We start from the raw sequence: 18,891 nt of genomic DNA on the forward strand, positions 1-18,891 counted from the left end.
TTTCTCTCCAGCAATTACGCGGCGCTGCCTTATCACTTTAAGGACTCTCTTTTTGCGAACTGCAAGATCCTTTCTTGGCGAGCTGCAAGATCCTTCTGCTTTGCCAGAGATTCTAAGTGGTTCTGACTTTGAATTTTTAATTATACGGTAACACAATGGGCCTATAAGCCTAAGTAAATCCCTTGGGATCGTCGGTATAACCTAATATCATAATAAATTCTTGATATCTGCCGTCTTTTTTTGAGTAACGACTGTATTAACCTTTGTTATCTGCTATGCACAAACATATTTTTACATGCACCTCTCTAAAGTCGACATCGACCTGTCGTCTACCTGAAGCACTTGTTATCCTTTAATCATGCGTTAATAATTGCTAGATTAATTACTTATAGTAGAAAATATTTTTTTTTGAGTTTTGAATAAAAAAATTTATATACATTTAACACTGTATAAAAAAATTTGGAATTGCTAAGATAATATCAACATTTTAATTGTTAAGCAAAGCATAAATAAATAATGAAAATGAAAAATGGAAGGAGAATACATGAATTAAATTAAATTAGACGAAGACTGCGCGCGATTATCGCTCGAGAAGTGGTCAAGTTTAAAGCTAATAAATCAATATAAATTATGGCGTTAACAAAAGCCAACCAAAAGTTAGACAAAAAAAACGTCGAGGCGCGAGCACTCACAATCAGTTCGCCAGTTGTGATATCACAGATTTTAGTGCCCACAATTCATTTGGTGATTTTATTTATAATTTAGTTTTTTCTTTTCAGCGTTGCGTATTTAAATTAGAATTAACAAATCTGCTTTTACGGTTTCGAAACCAATTGTGAACCTCTTAATAAATCTAAATCTTTTCATCGAAAGTATTTTCACCTTTGGTGATAAATTATCGAAGAAGATTTTTGTTTGTGTTCATAATCATACCGTCTTGCCTATTGAAGAAATATTTTAATTTGTTGTTTGAATGCCTTTTAATTGTGATTTAAATAAATTAAGCATTAAAAAAGAAATAAAGGTATTTTCGTCGCTTTTATTTGCATAAGTTTTATGATAAACGCACTTTTATTCAGAGTGAAAAAATGAACAAAACCGATTTTTTTTCTCAGACACTAAATCCTTAGGAGTCACTATAGTCCCAATTTCCGCAACTTGCAGTTTGGTCTGTTGGTGACGTGGCGCTGACACAAGCGCCATATAACAGCAACAACTTTATGAGCTTGTCTTCGTTTTGGTTCCAACTCTAAAATATTTTACAAAATAGCGCATAAAATCCGCAACATTGTTGGTTTAGTACCCATTTCAAGTCCTGTGGATTTATTGTGCTCGTATGAAACTACAGACTCAATGATCTTCAGTATCGAAACTTTTGTAATATTACTTACTGTACCTTTCAGGGGAGAAGAACATTTGAGAGATTAAATAGACCATAAATGCGTAAAATAACTTTAACTGCAGCAAATAAAAATGAAATACTGTGAAATTTGACCAAGAATGGTTAATGTGGCAACTTTGTTGCAGTGTCTGAAAGGCGGTTCAACTTAACTCAGTTTAGTTTGATTTGTTTCTTTGGCGTAATGGTCACTAAAATTCAATTTAATGATCGCATCTCGCTTCAAAATACAAACGAAACTTAAGCCGAGAACCCATTTCAGCACGAAATTTATGTGCAGTTGATTGATTGTCAAGCAATGCAATAACTCAAATCTGAACAAAAAGGATCGAAACCTATTCGAACCCTCTTAACTAATGCAAATACGTGTTCCTCCTATAACATCTGATTACCTACAAGATTACTGATTGTAAACGGGAAACAAACTTTTAAATTGCGTCTACAACATTTCAATGTGTAACAATGTTAGACAAAATTGATGTGAGTTTTATTACAGCTATCCGTTGAACAACACTGAGCTAATTAAGTTCCCTTCTGTAGATAGGAGTTGTCACTTTAAACTAATTGTATGTCATCTTATCAACTGAAGTCAACTGAAGAAAACTATTTTATATTTAGAAAAAATTTTTAATAAAATTATCAAAAAAATTTATAATCCATATCGAAATGAGTACTTCTCATTTAGTTAAAGAGAATAGAAAATTAAATAAACACATCTTCAAATAACATACGACTAATATGCAAAAGGTATTTATTTATTTATTTATAATAAATATGTATATTCAATAAATTGATGTATACATAATTTCCGTAGAAAAGAACACCATAAGATAGCTAATGGCACCGATTCCAAGAAAATTGGATCCACTTAGTCCGAAATTTTAAAAAACCTATTTAGGTTTATACTATCTATAAATACTACTCTAAAATAGCAGTTTTACATATGCATACTTTAATTAGCTTTAGAACACTTCATTATTAGTTAATTAGTTTGTTGGCAGACGGCATTTGGGCCATGCCTTTAGTTCAATAAGTAACAATATTTTAATGTGTAAATATTTTGTAATTTATATATTAATAACATAAATTAACGTGTAAGATTAGTTTTAGAATTCTGGATCAACTCGATTTCATAGCGCAGTCAGAACATCATAAAATGAGAGAAATTTTTGGATATAAAGGATTTCGATAAAGTATTCATCAATGGTGTTTCCACAGAAATAAAATTATTGATTTAGTCGCTGTTAGTCACCACGGCTAAAGTAACAAGTTTAATATACATTTTAATTTATTTTATATAAATTAAAAAAAAAAGATATGAAAATATAAATTATATTTTTATTTCAAAAAAATTTCCAGTAAAAAATTTTGCTACTTAAGAAACCACTTTCTTGCTTTTGTTCTCATAAAGAAATATAGCTTCATTCCGCATTCGTCGGAGTAATCTCATATCTAGTTGTATGTCATCTGTTTTTGAGCAAGTACATAAATACCTATTTCGTTAGCGAGAAGTAATTTCTCTCCATGCTGAAAGATAACTGCTTAATGGATCTACTAGAAGTGTTCTCTTTTCATTATCATTTATACAAAAGCTTATATATACATATATATACGAACTGTTCTATTTCCAGAAATATATTCACATGTTATATATCCGTATTAAAGTCTGTTGTGGCTGCAGAATGAATAGGCGTTTTAGAGTTATTCAAATGCATAAACAATTCTATTTATTATTTGTGTACACTTTTTTTTAATTTTTTCCAATATCGTTGTCCTCTGTGTCAACACTTTGAGGAAATTTATCAAATCATTCATATTTACCATAACTTTCTTTCGTTTACCGAGTCATTCAGAATAGAAACGTTACTTTAACTGTATTTATACTAAGCCTAAATCCATTTGACTTAAGCAAGCAATGTGAAAACATTTTTTAGATCGATCTATTAGCATAAAAGATTAGATATAACAATCTATTAGCTATTTAATTGAAAGTAATGAAAGTGTTGTTTAGAAACGTTAGCTACTTACCGACTTACCCTAATTGTTTTTATAATAATATATATCATTTTCCACCATTTCTTCAGTAACTTTTTGTTTGATCACAATATGGGCTGATCTTATAAATTATGTACCGGCAGTAGTAGTCTAGCAATCAATAGGAATAGGAATAGGAATAAACAGGGTAGTAGCTCCCAATGGAGCTGAGCACTGCGACCAAGATTGATATTTTGTGTTGCAACACAAAACAGAAGACATTCCGTCTTCTGGATGAAAGCCAAAATGTCGTCCGTTGAGGACCTCCTAATGTAAGAAGGGGAGAGTAGTTCTCGACTCAGTGACTCCTGGCCTACATCAAGACTGGACAGTCACAGAGAATATGACTAGAAGTTTCATCTGCTTCTAAGAAGAGTTCACAATCTATCTCTTCGGACAAACCCATTTTGTTAAGCTGATAACGCAGTCCATGGTGACCCGTTAAATATCCCACTAGCAACCTCAACTCTGTTCTGCTGTAGAAGGATACCTTACCATAACTGTAGGGATCAACCAGCTCTTTAGCCTGACGGTTACTTGGAATGTCGCGCCAGTAGCGACTTCTCTCGGCTAAAAACCATTTATGAATCAGAGACTTAGTTGTAAACCAACTTTACCCACAATATGACTCCAGTCCAAAGATATGAATTGCAGATCCTGACCTCAAGACTGTCCGCAGACTCATTACCATTGATTCCTGTGTGGCCAGGTATCCAGCAAAACATCACTTTGTTTTTGCTTGCCAACTGCTGCAGCGTGTCATAGCAATCTAATAGAAGCTTTAATGAAAACTTTCAGTAGGGTAATGCTTTGATTGCTACTAAAAATACAGATACCCATTATTAGTGTTGATACAAGCGCAGATCTCGATGCCGTGAATCTCGGCTCGGAAAACAGTGGGCTATATATCCAGCTAAACATCAACAAACAATATATAAAATTAATTTAAAAGAAATTTTCTTTTTTTAATGAAATTCAAATTATTTTATTTTAATTATTTAATTAATTTAATTAGTTAACATGTGTTGTGGTTAATATTTCTTACCAAGTAATAAATGAAAAATTTTTCTAAGTGTATTGCAATTGTAGCCTTTTCACGTGAGGTGAATGATTACCAGAATCAAATATTTATAATTAATTATTTATACAAATAAATTAAGTCTCATTTTCATTTTGAATAAAAACAATTATTGTATCTTTAACCATATCATATACTATATACTAGCATTTATAGAGCAATGTATATTTGAAACGGTTCTCGCGTTCATTGGAGCAACCGGTGTAATTTTTGAACTAGGTGAGCAACATTTTAGCTTTGGTTTACATTAGTGGTACCATTTGAAATAGTTTCGAATTACTCAACTTACAACTGCTCATAACTTAATTAAATAAAACCAAATACATTGTATAACAACGGTGTAGTCCCACTCAATGTATTATAAGTAGGCTAAGTATAATTTAATTCGCATTTGTACACATTCGCGTTGTTGGAGTGTTTATGTCAATCACAAGCGCGGTTCCAAGTCGAGTTTGAAATTGATATTTGTCATGCTTAGGTTTATCGGTCATGCTTGGTAAGCTGCAGTGGAGGTTTGACACTTAGCGATGGTAGTAATTTTTTTGGTCTGTTGTCATTTGATGCATTACACTTGTCAAGCTCATCATCAGAATCGTCGTGCACATTAATTTCTTCTTCTTCAGATGTAGAGCCGTCTGCAACTTGCGTACCAAAAGCATCACTTGAATCCAAAATAACATGGTGATTATCATCACTAGCGGCTGTCAAGGAAGCTGCTATCGAATATTGTCGAGCCAATCCAAAAGCAAATGCTGCTGCAGAGGGAGTGTTAACCAAAGAACGAAATGCACTACGTTCTCCGCCCATTGACAATGGAACTGCTGATGTGGCCGATGAGTTCATTGCAATCGCTGCCGCTAATTGTTTTTGCGGGTCAGAAGCTGTTGATACAGGAACACTTGTACCATGATCAGGTGAGCAAATAGTTTTGGGAAGTATTGCTGAATGATGTTGTTGCTGATGTTGATGCTGATGTTGATGCTGCTGTTGATGCTGCTGTTGCTGATGGTAATGATTAAGTAAAAGCGCAGCCGCTGCACTTTGCGAATGAGCTTGAGGTAGATGTAAGTTATGATGAGTTTGCACAGGTGAAATATGGTGTAAGCTATGAATATCATTGATTGCTGGGTTTTGTTGCATTGTTGGTGTAAATGCATGTCGATGATTTGTCGTCTGCTCCGTTGTTGGACAACTTGGCGGGTTACTATTAATACTCGAGGTAGGTGAACTTGCTGGAAGATTGCAATGAACTTCATTTGCAGATGGTTGCGAATGTTGACTTTGCGAAGGACTTGAATGCCTTTTTAATAAATTCATTCGTTGATGTCTACGCCACTTTGCCCTTCTATTTGAAAACCATACCTAATTTAGAAAGAATTACATTTTAAATGTAGCCTAATAGTTACCATAGCTGATATCAATTTATTTATAAAACTATATTTAAAGATTTAATTATTTCAAAGATTAGCAAATCCAAAAATAAATTTATGAAAGTTTTCTGAAATACTAGTCTTACTAGAAATACAATATTACCTGTACTCGAGCTTCACTTAGTGAAGTGCGGCTAGACAATCTCTCGCGTGTACTAACGCAAGGATAGTGACTTTTATCGAACTCTTTTTCTAGTTCCTCTAATTGTTCTGGGCTGAAAGTTGTGCGATTTCGTCTAAATTTTGGTTCGTCGTCGTCATCTAAATAATCTGAATCAATGTGATGATTTTCATCCGGAGACTCTAATGTGTCATGACTTCCTGAGCTAGGTGAAATCGCTCTATTTGAAGAATTCGTTATCCCATTAGGTACACTTGAACTTGGTGGGAGCGTAGTCAATGTTGATCCTGCTGTGGGAGGCCAAAAATGTGGAGGTGTTGTTGCGGCAGCTGCTGGATGCCAAGCAAAACCACTATAAGGGTGAGGAGGATAAAGGCCATACGCAGCAGTTCGAGCGAACTCATTGGCTACGCGCTCAGCTGCACGATTACGTAAAATACGATTTATTGAGGAAACAGAGGGCGCTGTTGCATTTGTGCACACACCTGTTAAGATTATATAAACAATTTGTGAGAACAAAATCAAAACAAAAACAATTTAACTACTTTTTAAATTTATTATACAAGTATAAACGAATTATTCAAAGTCTTTACCCGCAGCATTAACGATTCTGATTTAACTTTAATGTGCAGATTAACTAAAGACGCAAGATGCGTCTTTTGTTTTGAAAATTATCTTCACCAACGGTACGTATCTGCATTATTCCTATTATCGACTTATTATTGTTAATAGTTTCTTTGTCGGCCAATCAATTGCGGCAAAAGAAAAACACATTGATTTTTTAATCCAGAAAGCCGATCAATCAAAGATCGGTCAAACAATCAATATCAGTGGATTTAAATCTACATTCGGAATAACTAAATGCTTGAAAATGTGCGAGCACATAAGTTTAAATACGGAATAAGGTAATGGAGAGGTAATGAAGTATTGGTGTTATGAAGTTTTGAGGCAATATTGGAGCTGATCTACTTTGCTTTGTTGTGCTTACCTTCTGATATTAATCGCTCACGTATTTCCCATGCAAATATTGTAGGATTTTCTCGCTTATATTGCTCGATTTTCGAGACAACCGTCGGTGTTGCAACTTTTGGCTTAGAGCCACCAATTAGTCCAGGTGGACGTAGCGAACCTGAAATAAAGAAAATATGAAGATTTTCTTGAAATGAATATAAAACTAAAAAAAATTCAGTTTAAGTAGCAGAATGATGAAGTCATATAAAGAAATATAATGAAATCATTGAAATTTTGAACAAAAATAAAAGTTAACAATCAATTCGTCCACTCTAAAGAGCTTATTAATCTACTTAGCAACAATGAATAAAGGAACAATTAACATTATTTACACTTTATGCTGCAAACTTTGTTAATGTAGAAACGGGACAACCTCCAACTTATCGATATTAATCATTTTTTTTACTACGTTTCTTCTTCTTGCTATTTTTTTTAGTTTGTTTTCTGTGTTTGGTCTCAATTTTTGATTGAGGCTTGTTGTTGATTGTTATCGCGCACACATAATAGCTTTATCAGCAATCAGCATTTGAGCGAAAAGTGTTCGGAACATTCACGGAAGCTACAAGTAGTTATATTTTAGTTTCAGATGCATTCGCAATTATGCAGTAGGACTGTAGCACTGTAGGACTGGGCATAACATCTTTCCCATACGCCAGCAGTGCTCAAACAATGCAGCACACGTACCCATAAACGATATTATTACAACCTCTTTAAATGGGAACGATTTGATTAATGACCATACGACCTCCCTTTGTTTTATCGACGGTAGAGCAAAACACCGAACACTAAGGTTACACGCTTCTAAACAATGTCGCGATATGCCATGTAAGACTGCGAACTGATGCAATTTGATGTAGATGACGTCCAAATTACACATAACATCGCCTCTTATGTTTACGGTCATGCCGTCATAAAACCACATCGAGTATACTCCACAAATTTAGGATAATGATACGTTTTGCCAAAATCTACACAGGCACAATTGTAACGAAACGGATGCGATGTGTGATAAATAGCGACGCATATCGTATGTGATCATTAACTGTGTGATGTTTATTTTTCGATTGCAGACGAAAGGCATTATTTTATATTCTCTACTGCTACCTTGAGCTTCAATTCTGGCTCCTAGATAATTTGGATGTCAAAAACTATGTTGCAAACAGTAGAGATTTATTGAAGTGCCTTCAGCAAGGTTAATCGATTGCTTGCTTAGAAATTTATACTACTTTATTTATAACATATTGTAAAAATTACATAATTACACTCTTAGGTCAATAAATACAAATTATGGACATGGGACATATAGAAGGCTCAACCTTATAATCTAAAATAAAAAATTGTTTTAAATATTTTGTACTATATTTGCAAAAAGTATTATTGAATGACGTTGGGAATGATGTTATGTGTGCTCCTGTAAGTTTATGGAATTGATTGATTTGAAAGAAAAATTCAAAATTAAAAGAATTTCATTTTAAAAACTCGTCATTTTTTATAGCAATTTTAAAATTATTCGTTTTAAATCACTATTTGAAAATATTCTGTTTTTTAATGGTGTAAGACCCCACAACCTTATAAACCTTTTCCAATACATTATTATAAATTACTTGCACGTGAGTGTAACAAAAGCTTTGTATGTTTAATTATATATAGAATATATACTTATAGAATTTTTCCTCTTATCTTTTAACAAGGGAAGTTAAGGGAAGTTTAACTTCCCTTTTTAACAAGGGAAGTATCTGATTTGTTTTTAAAAACGAAAATTTGTATCCTCTTCCTCCCATTTATGACATATACTTATATGAAATTATTAGGTATTACTTCATAATTTCAAACTCAAAATTATGGGGGTATACACAAGCTAGAGTAATGAGTTCGGGAATAGAGTAAAAGTGCAACAGGTTACCCTAAGTCGTGAGCACACCTGATTGTGTTGATTTGAAAAGAAATTTTTCTCTTGCTAAAATCAGCTGTGTTTTAATGAATTTGTACGTTATTGTGAAAACAAAAGAGATTCTGATATAAATATTAATATTATACGGAAGTTAAGTGAAAAAAATAGTTTAAACAGGATAAGTGGTTTGATGATTAGTAGCATATGGAAAATATGATGTGTACGGATGATTACAATTAATATTTTTTAGGTAAAGGTAGTGACGAGAAAAAAATTGATGATATTTTGAACGATTTGAAAAGGAATGTGTTGGTAATTTATTCGAATCGCCGTGGTTTCAAACACATGGTATAGATAAGCAATGAATGTTGCAATAACATTTTAATCAAGTTAGACGACGGTCGGTGTTTGCAAATAATGTGTGTGAACAGAAACCAATTTGCTTATTTCTGAAGATAATTTCTGAAGATGAAAAGTTTGATAAAGCAAACCCCAGCAAACAGTTTCCAATTGAACTACTGTTAGCTATAGTTCTGTATCGCTTCGGTTCTTCAGAAGAGAGTGGGTCAATTCGGAAGATGGCAGTTACTTTTGTGGTTGGGGATGATGCAATTTTGATGAAATTTACACATAGAGTTTTCAGTGTTTTCATAAAATTGTTGCTGAAATATATCGTTCGGCCAAGCTTCTCAGACTGGGAACAAATAAAAAGTGACACGTGCAGTGTATTTAAGTTTTGTATTAGATAATTGATGGCACCAACATAAAAATTGCAGAAGCACCACAAATTAATCATGAAAAATATTTTTCAAGAAATCACATTTATTCCATTAAACTCTAAGCTGCTTCTGATTATAAATTAAGAATAAGAGATGTTGTTGTTGGTTACCCCAACTCGACTGAGGATGCAAAAGTTTTTCCGAACTCAACACTTCTAGCACAAACATATTGATTTTTTTCCAATCAATCATGGATTGCTGGTAACTCCACATATTCATAATACGATGTTGTTATAACACCTTACAAAAGCAATTCACGACAATTTACCAGTGCAAAACGAATTCAGCTCAATAAACGCCATAGTAAATATCGAGTTCCGGTGAAATATTGGTTTAGGCAATTGAAGGAAAAATTTTGTAACTTGAAAGAACTAAAAATTCGAATTAAATATAATAAAAGTCACAAATTTGGTTGTAAATAGAAACTTGTGTGGTGTATATTTAACAATATATTCTTTACTGAATTTGAAAGTCAAAGTCGTGAAGAAATACATATTTCTGCAGAGAAAGATCTGTATCTTCCTGATATGTTACTCCATAACAACGATACTAGTCCATTTGAAGATTAAAGAGAGTCAATTTACAATCTTATGTGTAACTCAGCAATATTGAAAATAAGGTAAAAATGCAACGTAAATGTTGGTCAAAGCAAAAGCTTGACGAAAGTAGTTACGTTGAAACCCATTACTCGACATGTAGTTAGTCGTTCCTGATTTGCATTTTTAATACGTTACTCAGTTACCGAGCTCTTTGCTTGAGTTCGTGAATACCCATTATATGTATCTCTAAATTCTAATTCAGATTATATTGGTCTTTTAACGACTAATCAAACTAAGCAAACAAGCCCATAATTTACAAAGTTCGATGTTACTTTGGTAAGGAGGTGCCATTTATATGCAGTTCGGAGAAATTTTAATAAAAAAATTTGGTTTTAGGACATATAATAATATATATACATTGTGACCGAAAAGCTTTCGGAAATTCTCATTTAAAATTCGCGCGCTGTATATTTTTCGATATTTTAAGTTTATGTAGTTTGGCAGCACTGTCCTTAATTACTATGCCAAAAATGAGCGCGATCTGTCGGACAGTTCGTTTACGGCAGCTGTTGAAACCAGTTCACCTCAGTAGTGCGTTGCGAAAAAAACAATGGAAAAAAATATTGAACAAAGAGTTTGCATCAAATTTTGTTTTTCGAACGAAATTTCGTGTGCAGAATCGTTGCGAATGCTACAAAAGGCTTATGGGGAATCAGTTTTATCGAAAACTCAAGTTTATGAGTGGTACAAAGCCTTTCAGGACTGTCGTACGACCGTCGAAGACATGCCGCGTTCTGGACGACCTTCGACCTCTACCACCGACGAAAACATTGAAAAGGCAAAGGAAATCGTGTTCAAAAATCCTCATGTGAGTGTTAGAGAGATAGCACGAGAGCTAGGCATCGGTCGTGAGATGGCTCGTTTGATTTTGGTGGACAATTTGTGTATGCGACGTGTCAACGCCCGGCTTGTTCCGATTCACCTCAATTTGTTCAACATTATCAACGATTTTAAGGCCAAACATTCAATAAATACCATCGAACAGCCACCGTATTCACCTGATCTTGCACCGTGTGACTTTTTCCTGTTTCCCAACCTCAAATTACCACTCAGAGGAACGCGTTTTGAATCCATAGAAGACGTAAAACAGAATTCGCAGAGGGAACTCAAAGCCATACCGGAAAGCGCCTATAAAAAATGTTTTGATGATTGGAAGAAACGTTTGCATTTGTGTATCGCTTCTAATGGAGCATATTTTGAAGGAGATAAAATAAATATTGATGAAGATTAAGAATTTTGCGTTTTATTTAAAATTTCCGGAAACCTTTCGGTAATACTTAATATACCATATTAGTAAATTAACAATTAATTAAAATTAAGCAGAAATTAGGATGACTTTCTGACATTACACAGATATCTGATGTGTTTAAACGTCAGATACATAGTGGATGCCATAAAACACAAAGATGAAAGATGAAAAGTGAGCCGTATTTAGAGGGTTACTGCTTCTATAGCTAAAACAAAAAGTATATATCAACATTATCATATAGCAATACATTCTAATTTATCGTTGTATGGTTTTCTGATGAGGCACTAATGCAACAGATTGCATAAACCGACTGCAATTTTTGGAGAAAGGATAAGTATTATTGTATAATTGACTGCAATTCGAACACAAAATACATATAAAATAAATATATTCCATTCAAAATAATTTCTATTTGAAAATGAAGCAAAACTTTTTTGGATTCAATTTTAAGAAATTAATTTTTAAAAGTTTTTAAAAGTGAAATTATTGTTTTAAACTCATGTTTGCAGAGCTGACGGATTCAAAATGAACATACTACGAAATTTTAAAGAGAATAGAGGTATATATATACCTCTACCTCTATATATATACCTCTATGTTGGAAATCTGCGATATTCAATTTAATATATTATTTTATTTGAAAAAATTATCATTGGAATACATTATTTTTAAAAATTAACGAAATTGCTTACGCCTAAACCTAGTCAGAAGCGATTATTTATTTCATATTAAATAGAAAGAAATATCATATAAAATAAGTAAAGTAGATTATTTAGATTATATATCTCTCTTATGAAACAATATACTGCTAGATTCTCTGCATCAATTATTTTGCTGACCAAAATTTGACAAAAAAAATTTGGGATTATATAAATCCTTTAGCCGGAAATTTAAAGTCTCGGATTCAATTAAAATAAGAATATAAACTTACAAAAATCTAATGGATTCAATTATTGAAACACTATCATTATAAAGTTATCAAAACAGAATTATCTGCTTTACAGGATCTGGACGATCGATTGTGTTTAGCAAACCAAAGTCGTTATAAAAGCAGTGGATCTATAATTAAGATATATACTTATGATGACATTACATTTGAAAACCAATTTGGTCTGCATAGCAAGTAACCGTAGACTAAATTCTTTAATTTTCCTATCTATGCAAATAGTTCCATTTTATTTAGCATGATTAACCTGATATTTGTAGATGATCTCTAACAAAGTGAGTTCAACAGGAAACCAGTTCTGTCTTAATATATGACATACAAAATTTTACCTGAAAAATAATATTGATAGTGGAGTCGATGATAAGAACAATTAAGTCTGTTAAACAATTCTATTATAATATGAATGAAATATATAAAATAAAATTTGAAGGTCCAAAAAAGACATATATTATATTTGAGTAATTTGAGTCACATGTTGAAGTTGATAAATAGGTATGACTTACCTAATAGCTTTGAAACAGCGCCTTGCTGACTTAACATATGTTGTGCGATGTCGTATCCTCGTAATCCACCAAATCTAGATAGCTCCAATAAACGTTGTTGCGATACTAACGCACCCAATGCTGACTGCGATGCTGCGCTACCAGCGAATATGTTGGAGCCTGGTATTGGAATGGATGAAGTTAAACCCACTGCAAATAAGCGAAATTCAATCAATTATGTGTTAAACATCAAGCATTAAAGAAATAAATTTGATGACAAAAGCAATGCCACACTGATTGCCTTAGAATGAGTTGAATTCTTTGGATATGTAAGTTAGGAAGTTAGGAATATATTATGGTTGCGATTGTTCATGAAATCGGATATTTGAATCTTTACACAAGTGACAAATTTATGCTAAACAAATTTACGTTTTAATAAACACAAAAACAATGAAAATAAGATACAATCAAATTATAAACTTTGTTCAGGTGATTTTCGGTAGATTTTCGGTGGCAGATTATGCCCATCGATGTTTGCTTACCTATTGTTTTGCCACACGAGCCTTTTTGTTATTCGTGACTCTTTAGGGTTAATTTATAGTCACATTAACTGTGATATAAAATATATAAACAAACTTGTTTATTTCGTTTATGGCATAGTCGAACATAAATATTAATATTTGCCAATTTGGCATATTCCTTCAGCAAACAATTAATTTCTTAACAATGTTTGCGTTTCGATCATGGGATTCCGGCACTTTTTTGTTTGTCTATCTGTCACCTCACACAATAATTTTCAAACTTTATTGACAGTAGAATTAACAATTTAATTAAATTGTATTTTTTCAACATCAATTTGTCTTTCAAAATATTTTCACTCAGTTATAAATCAACATTCGCCTAAAAACTCCAGTAAAATTGCCACACTTGTTTTATTTTAATCTCTTTTATTTGAAAGACCAACCACCTATCGTATTCTTCTACGCTTCCTGTTCAATTTGAGATGAGAGTTGTTTATATGTCTTGCATGTTGCAAAGAACAATTTATTAATTATTTTAAAACAGATATAAACACACCCTATATATGATATGATCTAAGTAAATATCAGAAATGCAAGACATTATTCTTTGGTTCAGAATATGAAAAAAAAATGTGGGTGAAGTAAGTTTTTGTACCCGAAAAGACTTTAATTACAAAACTCTTAATAAACCCAAAACGACTTAATCGAATATTCATGTTTTTATTATTATACATCTTATTGAGGTATAAAATTTGTGCCCTCTTCTTCGAAGTCCATATATATTTATAACGATATCACATCAAATTTTCATATTAACTGTATATGAATTTTATTTTTGATATGAATACAAATTTAATGGACCTTATTTTTGACATCATCATCCCAATTCGCTAATGCTACTACAATATGTAAAACTCATCAAATCCACCGCCCCTTAGTTTTTAAAAAATCTTCTTCTACAAATTTTGGATTCTATAACAACCGTTCTTGCAGTATCGTAAACTACACGTAACTTCTAGGAACTTAAGGGCCAGGAAAGATATTTTTTGAATCAAAACCACATCAACGAAAGCTTACTAATAATATAATAAAAAAATTGTCAAAAGAAAGATTAATTTTACGTTTTGAAAGTAATGTCATTGAAAATAAAGCACATGAACTGAGTATAATTTTTACAAGTATATTTTTCTAAATGGGTTTCACAAAATTATACAAATTTCGTGCTCATGTCCACAACATCGTTTGCCTTTAAACACTTCAAGACTAAAAAAATCTAAATATAGTGTTACATAGTCAACCTTAGTTTGAATTGTGTTTATAGTGTGTACATTTCAGGACAATAACTCTAATATCTCTTTATGTTATAGTAATCTACCGGCACTAGTTCTCCTCAAAAAGTTAAGCAATTTCATTAAAGCTACCTACAATATTGTTAGATGTCATATTGATCTCGTTTTGTGAAATTTCAACATTAACAAGTGTTCCCAAACGAACACGAGTTGTATACAGTAACAATGGGCTGTAGCAGATAACACTTAGACCCATTTGGGAAACATATTTTGAAATTATTGTGTAGATAGCATCTGGAACTATTTGACTTTTTAAACGCGCTGTATTAAATAATAAAATTGATTAAATCGTAAGTTATGTTATAAAACATATTCTGTTCTTACTAATAATCGAAGTTCCGGGTCTAAAGCTCGCTCTTCATACAAAAGTAATGTCAAACAACTTCAATAACTAGTAAATATATTTTTTATTCTTTGTTTCGATGTTAGATCTTCTTGTCTTCTTAAATGAATTTGAAAATTATGTATTTCGAACACAATCAAATCATTTATATTAGAATATTTTTGTACAGAAACTGCTTAATAAAAATCGGTTTCGATTTAGCAGAAAGTATACCTACTGTTCAGTTAGAATTTGCATCCGGCACAAAAACTACTTCTAATGTCTGATTATATTAGAAGAAGGCAGCGCAAAGTCGACTTGCAACTATCGTGTGCTACACTCTTATAATAGACCCCTAAACTAAATAAAATTTTTTTAAAATTACCATACTTAACATGTATGTTCATATTAAGTTCACAGAGAATATAATATAGACTAGACTTTCTCAACTACCGGTCTCCAAAGTACTGCCGGTCTGTAAAATATTATATTTTCACTTTTTCAAACCGGTAACATTGATGTGGGCTTCTTCAGAGGCCTACAGGGATCTGTTAATCAATCATAACCGATTGTGATCAGGACCTAATTAATCTATTTTTCATTTAGTGCAAATTAAGTTTCTTAGTGTAATTATGATTGCGAATTTTTATTAAGTACAGATGTATTAGAATATTATGCAACGGATCATATAATTTAATTTGTACTTAATATAAGAGGTGTCATTGCTGATGAAACCTCTAATCTTAATGATGAAGGGCAGAAAAGTATTATGTGTTTCGTAAAAGATTTCTGATAGCATTTTGACATACGATAATAATCAGGGAGTAAAATGAAAATTCGAATTTAGTTTCTGACTTTCCGTAGTTTCTAATACGGAATTTACGGAAATAATACGAAAAAGGTTGTACGTTTTAGTAAAAGGTTTCGTATACTTTATGGCTATGCTTTTTTTACAATTTTTCGGTGCAGTAAGTAATTTCGGTTCAAAACTGTATTGAGTACCACAGAGTATTCTAATATGGTGTGGTAGCTTGCACAAATTTATATCCGTACAGTTATAAAATATAATCTTAGAAAAAATGTATTTAGAGGTCTTAATGGGGTATATAGACAAATAGATGGTTTATATAATATTACAAAAAAAGCACATTTCTCATATAATATCAATGGATGTTTAACGATATTCTATTCATTTTTTATCTAAATCTAAATCTAAAACATCTTCCAGCTAATGTGCTTTAGTAGAAAACATCTTGTTTTAACTACATAGTTGGCATATCAAAATCTAAAATATCTTCCAGTTAATGTCCTTTAGTAGAAAACATCTTGTTTTAACTACATAGTTGGTATATCAACTTACACTGCCATGAAACAATAATGGTTCCTACTTCTATATTAAAAATAATGTACGTTACCTGAATTTTTTAGTAGTAAAAATTTTCATTTTTTAATACTCTTCTTCTTCAGTAATTTTAAAATATATATGTTATTGTATACCATATATTCTTGCAAAATAGAAAGGAGGATTTATTGAGTAGAAAATTATGGAAAAAAACTTTCTTTTCAGATAAATGTTTTATGAGATGATGAGATATTTATTACTACCTATTTTGTAGGTACAATTTTCTTTAATGGTCAGCATTAAAACAAGTAATCGTATTCCAAATTAAATAAATTATAAATTTATATATAAAATTTCTTTTCACGCATTCTTAGATTTTTAATATGAGATTAATATAATATTTAATATATTGGGTTTCAAATATATTTGCTAAATTTTATTTAAACATAGACAGGTGTCGTCCATTGTGTAGATGTTTAGTTTTGTTTAAGACCAAGAAAGGAACTACCTTTGTAAAATTCTTTATTATTTTCATATAGGAACTTACACCCCAATGAGCAGCCAAAAAATTTTTATAGAACTTATTGTGATATATAAAACAATCTAAACAAAATAAATTTGGTTGAATATTTAGTATCTTAACTCATACAAAAAATTGTCATAAAAGCAATAAGTTACGATTGTATTGAAATGGAATTATTAATGTAAACAGTATAAATTAAATTAATAATTATAGAAATTAAAGCTTCGATATAGCCAATGTTTGTTTTATTATTTTAGACTATTTTTCACAGCATAATAGCACTTTTTTTTCGCTTTTTCGTGTTGTTTTTGTAAAATTGTTCTTTTCGTCGTGTTTTCTCTTTTATTGGTTTTGCAACGTTTGCTGCTGTTCGCTAGCATTTTCACTTTTTTTAGTTTAATCTGTGCACATATGTGAGGTAGGTTGAGTATTGACTGCTTGCGTGAAGTGAGTTAACTGGTTTATTCCTTATATGTATCAAGAATTAAATTTAGTGATGCGATGTATAAAACAATTTCTTCAGTGAATGATGCTGCTATATCATTTTTATCTCATTTTACATTTAGGAAAATGCGTCTAGAACACAATTATAATAAAACTGCTATCATTGACAAAATAAATAATTTAATTCTTGATATTTAGTTTTAAATGAGTTTTGAAAATATTAAATAAAAGCAAATTGACTACATATGGATTCTAGTTGTACCGTTAATTCCCTCAATATAACAGAATTAAAAAAAACTCAGATTCATTACTAAAATATATTATATTAATATATAAATATGAAATTAAATATTGATCTAAACAGAATATTGAACTTAATAAGGAAATGAAATATTCAACTTTGGCAAAAATTAAATTTAATTTTCACAAACCGAAACATACAAATTTTTTTTTTTCATTATTTTCTTCGATATTAATTCATTTTTATATTATCTTAAGATTTCTATATCATCAACTTTTATACTTGTATAGTCATATTTATTAATTTATATTTAGTTAGAAATATCTTTATTTTAATATTTATTCTTTGTACAGAAATCCTTCGCAACCATTGACATTAGAAAAATAATTATATTTTAATATATAATATTATAAAAATAAATTTAGTCATTTTAAATTTGAGTAAAATCTAATATATATAGATTACTTTTCATTAAATTATTAATTCTTAATTTTTTATTAAAACTGCCTTTTTAATAAAATCGTTATTTAATTTTTAGTTTTTATTACACAAATTTTAAAAAATATATTCCGACGGACTAAATACACTTTCAGACTTACCGTTAGGTGGAGTTGGCAACGAAGCACCACCTGGTATTCTGGGGTCCATCTTCCAATGAACTGAGAAATTATTAGCAGCAGCTGTCAACGAACCAAATTCACGATTGATTCCCGATTCAATCAACATGACAAAGAAATATTTTTTCGCTACACAGAAGGCCACCGATTAATTTTCTAACACTTAACATACAGAAGAATCTTTGAAGAAGAGACATTAACTCATAACACAGATCATAACTTTATCTCCAAAAATATTTATTGTTTTTGTTTTTTAATCACAAGTCGATAATACATCAAATACAGCACATTTCGTTTTTAATTTTTCAACACTTTTTTTTTATTTCGGTACTGTCAAATTCAACTGAACAATGCGCCAACCTTTGTAGACAATCCAGACACGAAAGCCAGAGACAACAAACTAAAATAATGAAGTAATGGAAAAGAGCGATCACAGCACATCCGAAACTCATGCACTGCCAACAAAAATCGGTATGTATAAAAAAAGGTGGAGATAAACGCAATACCTGTTTC

General features: G+C 31.4%; 1 protein-coding gene across 1 annotated transcript; it reads right to left on the reverse strand.

Moving 5' to 3' along the window:
* Positions 1 to 4,462: 4,462 nt before the first annotated feature.
* On the reverse strand, positions 4,463 to 18,757 carry LOC119671554 (paired box protein Pax-6-like). The gene is made up of 5 exons (XM_038082247.1): positions 18,361 to 18,757; positions 13,041 to 13,229; positions 7,051 to 7,191; positions 6,045 to 6,547; positions 4,463 to 5,873 (listed from the first exon to the last, which is right to left on the reverse strand). Exons 1-5 carry the CDS (start codon positions 18,485 to 18,487, stop codon positions 4,992 to 4,994), a joined length of 1,842 nt encoding a protein of 613 aa, XP_037938175.1. The 5' UTR covers positions 18,488 to 18,757; the 3' UTR covers positions 4,463 to 4,991.
* Positions 18,758 to 18,891: the final 134 nt, after the last annotated feature.

The sequence above is a fragment of the Teleopsis dalmanni genome, chromosome 1 (genome assembly GCF_002237135.1).
Source record: "Teleopsis dalmanni isolate 2A chromosome 1, ASM223713v2, whole genome shotgun sequence".
In the NCBI taxonomy this organism is placed as follows: domain Eukaryota; kingdom Metazoa; phylum Arthropoda; class Insecta; order Diptera; family Diopsidae; genus Teleopsis; species Teleopsis dalmanni.

Excerpts from the sequence above, each read along its gene's own strand:
- LOC119671554 (XM_038082247.1), bottom strand. The coding sequence starts at position 18,487 with ATGTTGATTGAATCGGGAATCAATCGTGAATTTGGTTCGTTGACAGCT. Across the intron at positions 13,230-18,360 it reads GTTGCCAACTCCACCTAACG|TGGGTTTAACTTCATCCATT; the intron begins GTAAGTCTGAAA and ends GCTTATTTGCAG. Across the intron at positions 6,548-7,050 it reads TGAGCGATTAATATCAGAAG|GTGTGTGCACAAATGCAACA; the intron begins GTAAGCACAACA and ends TAATCTTAACAG.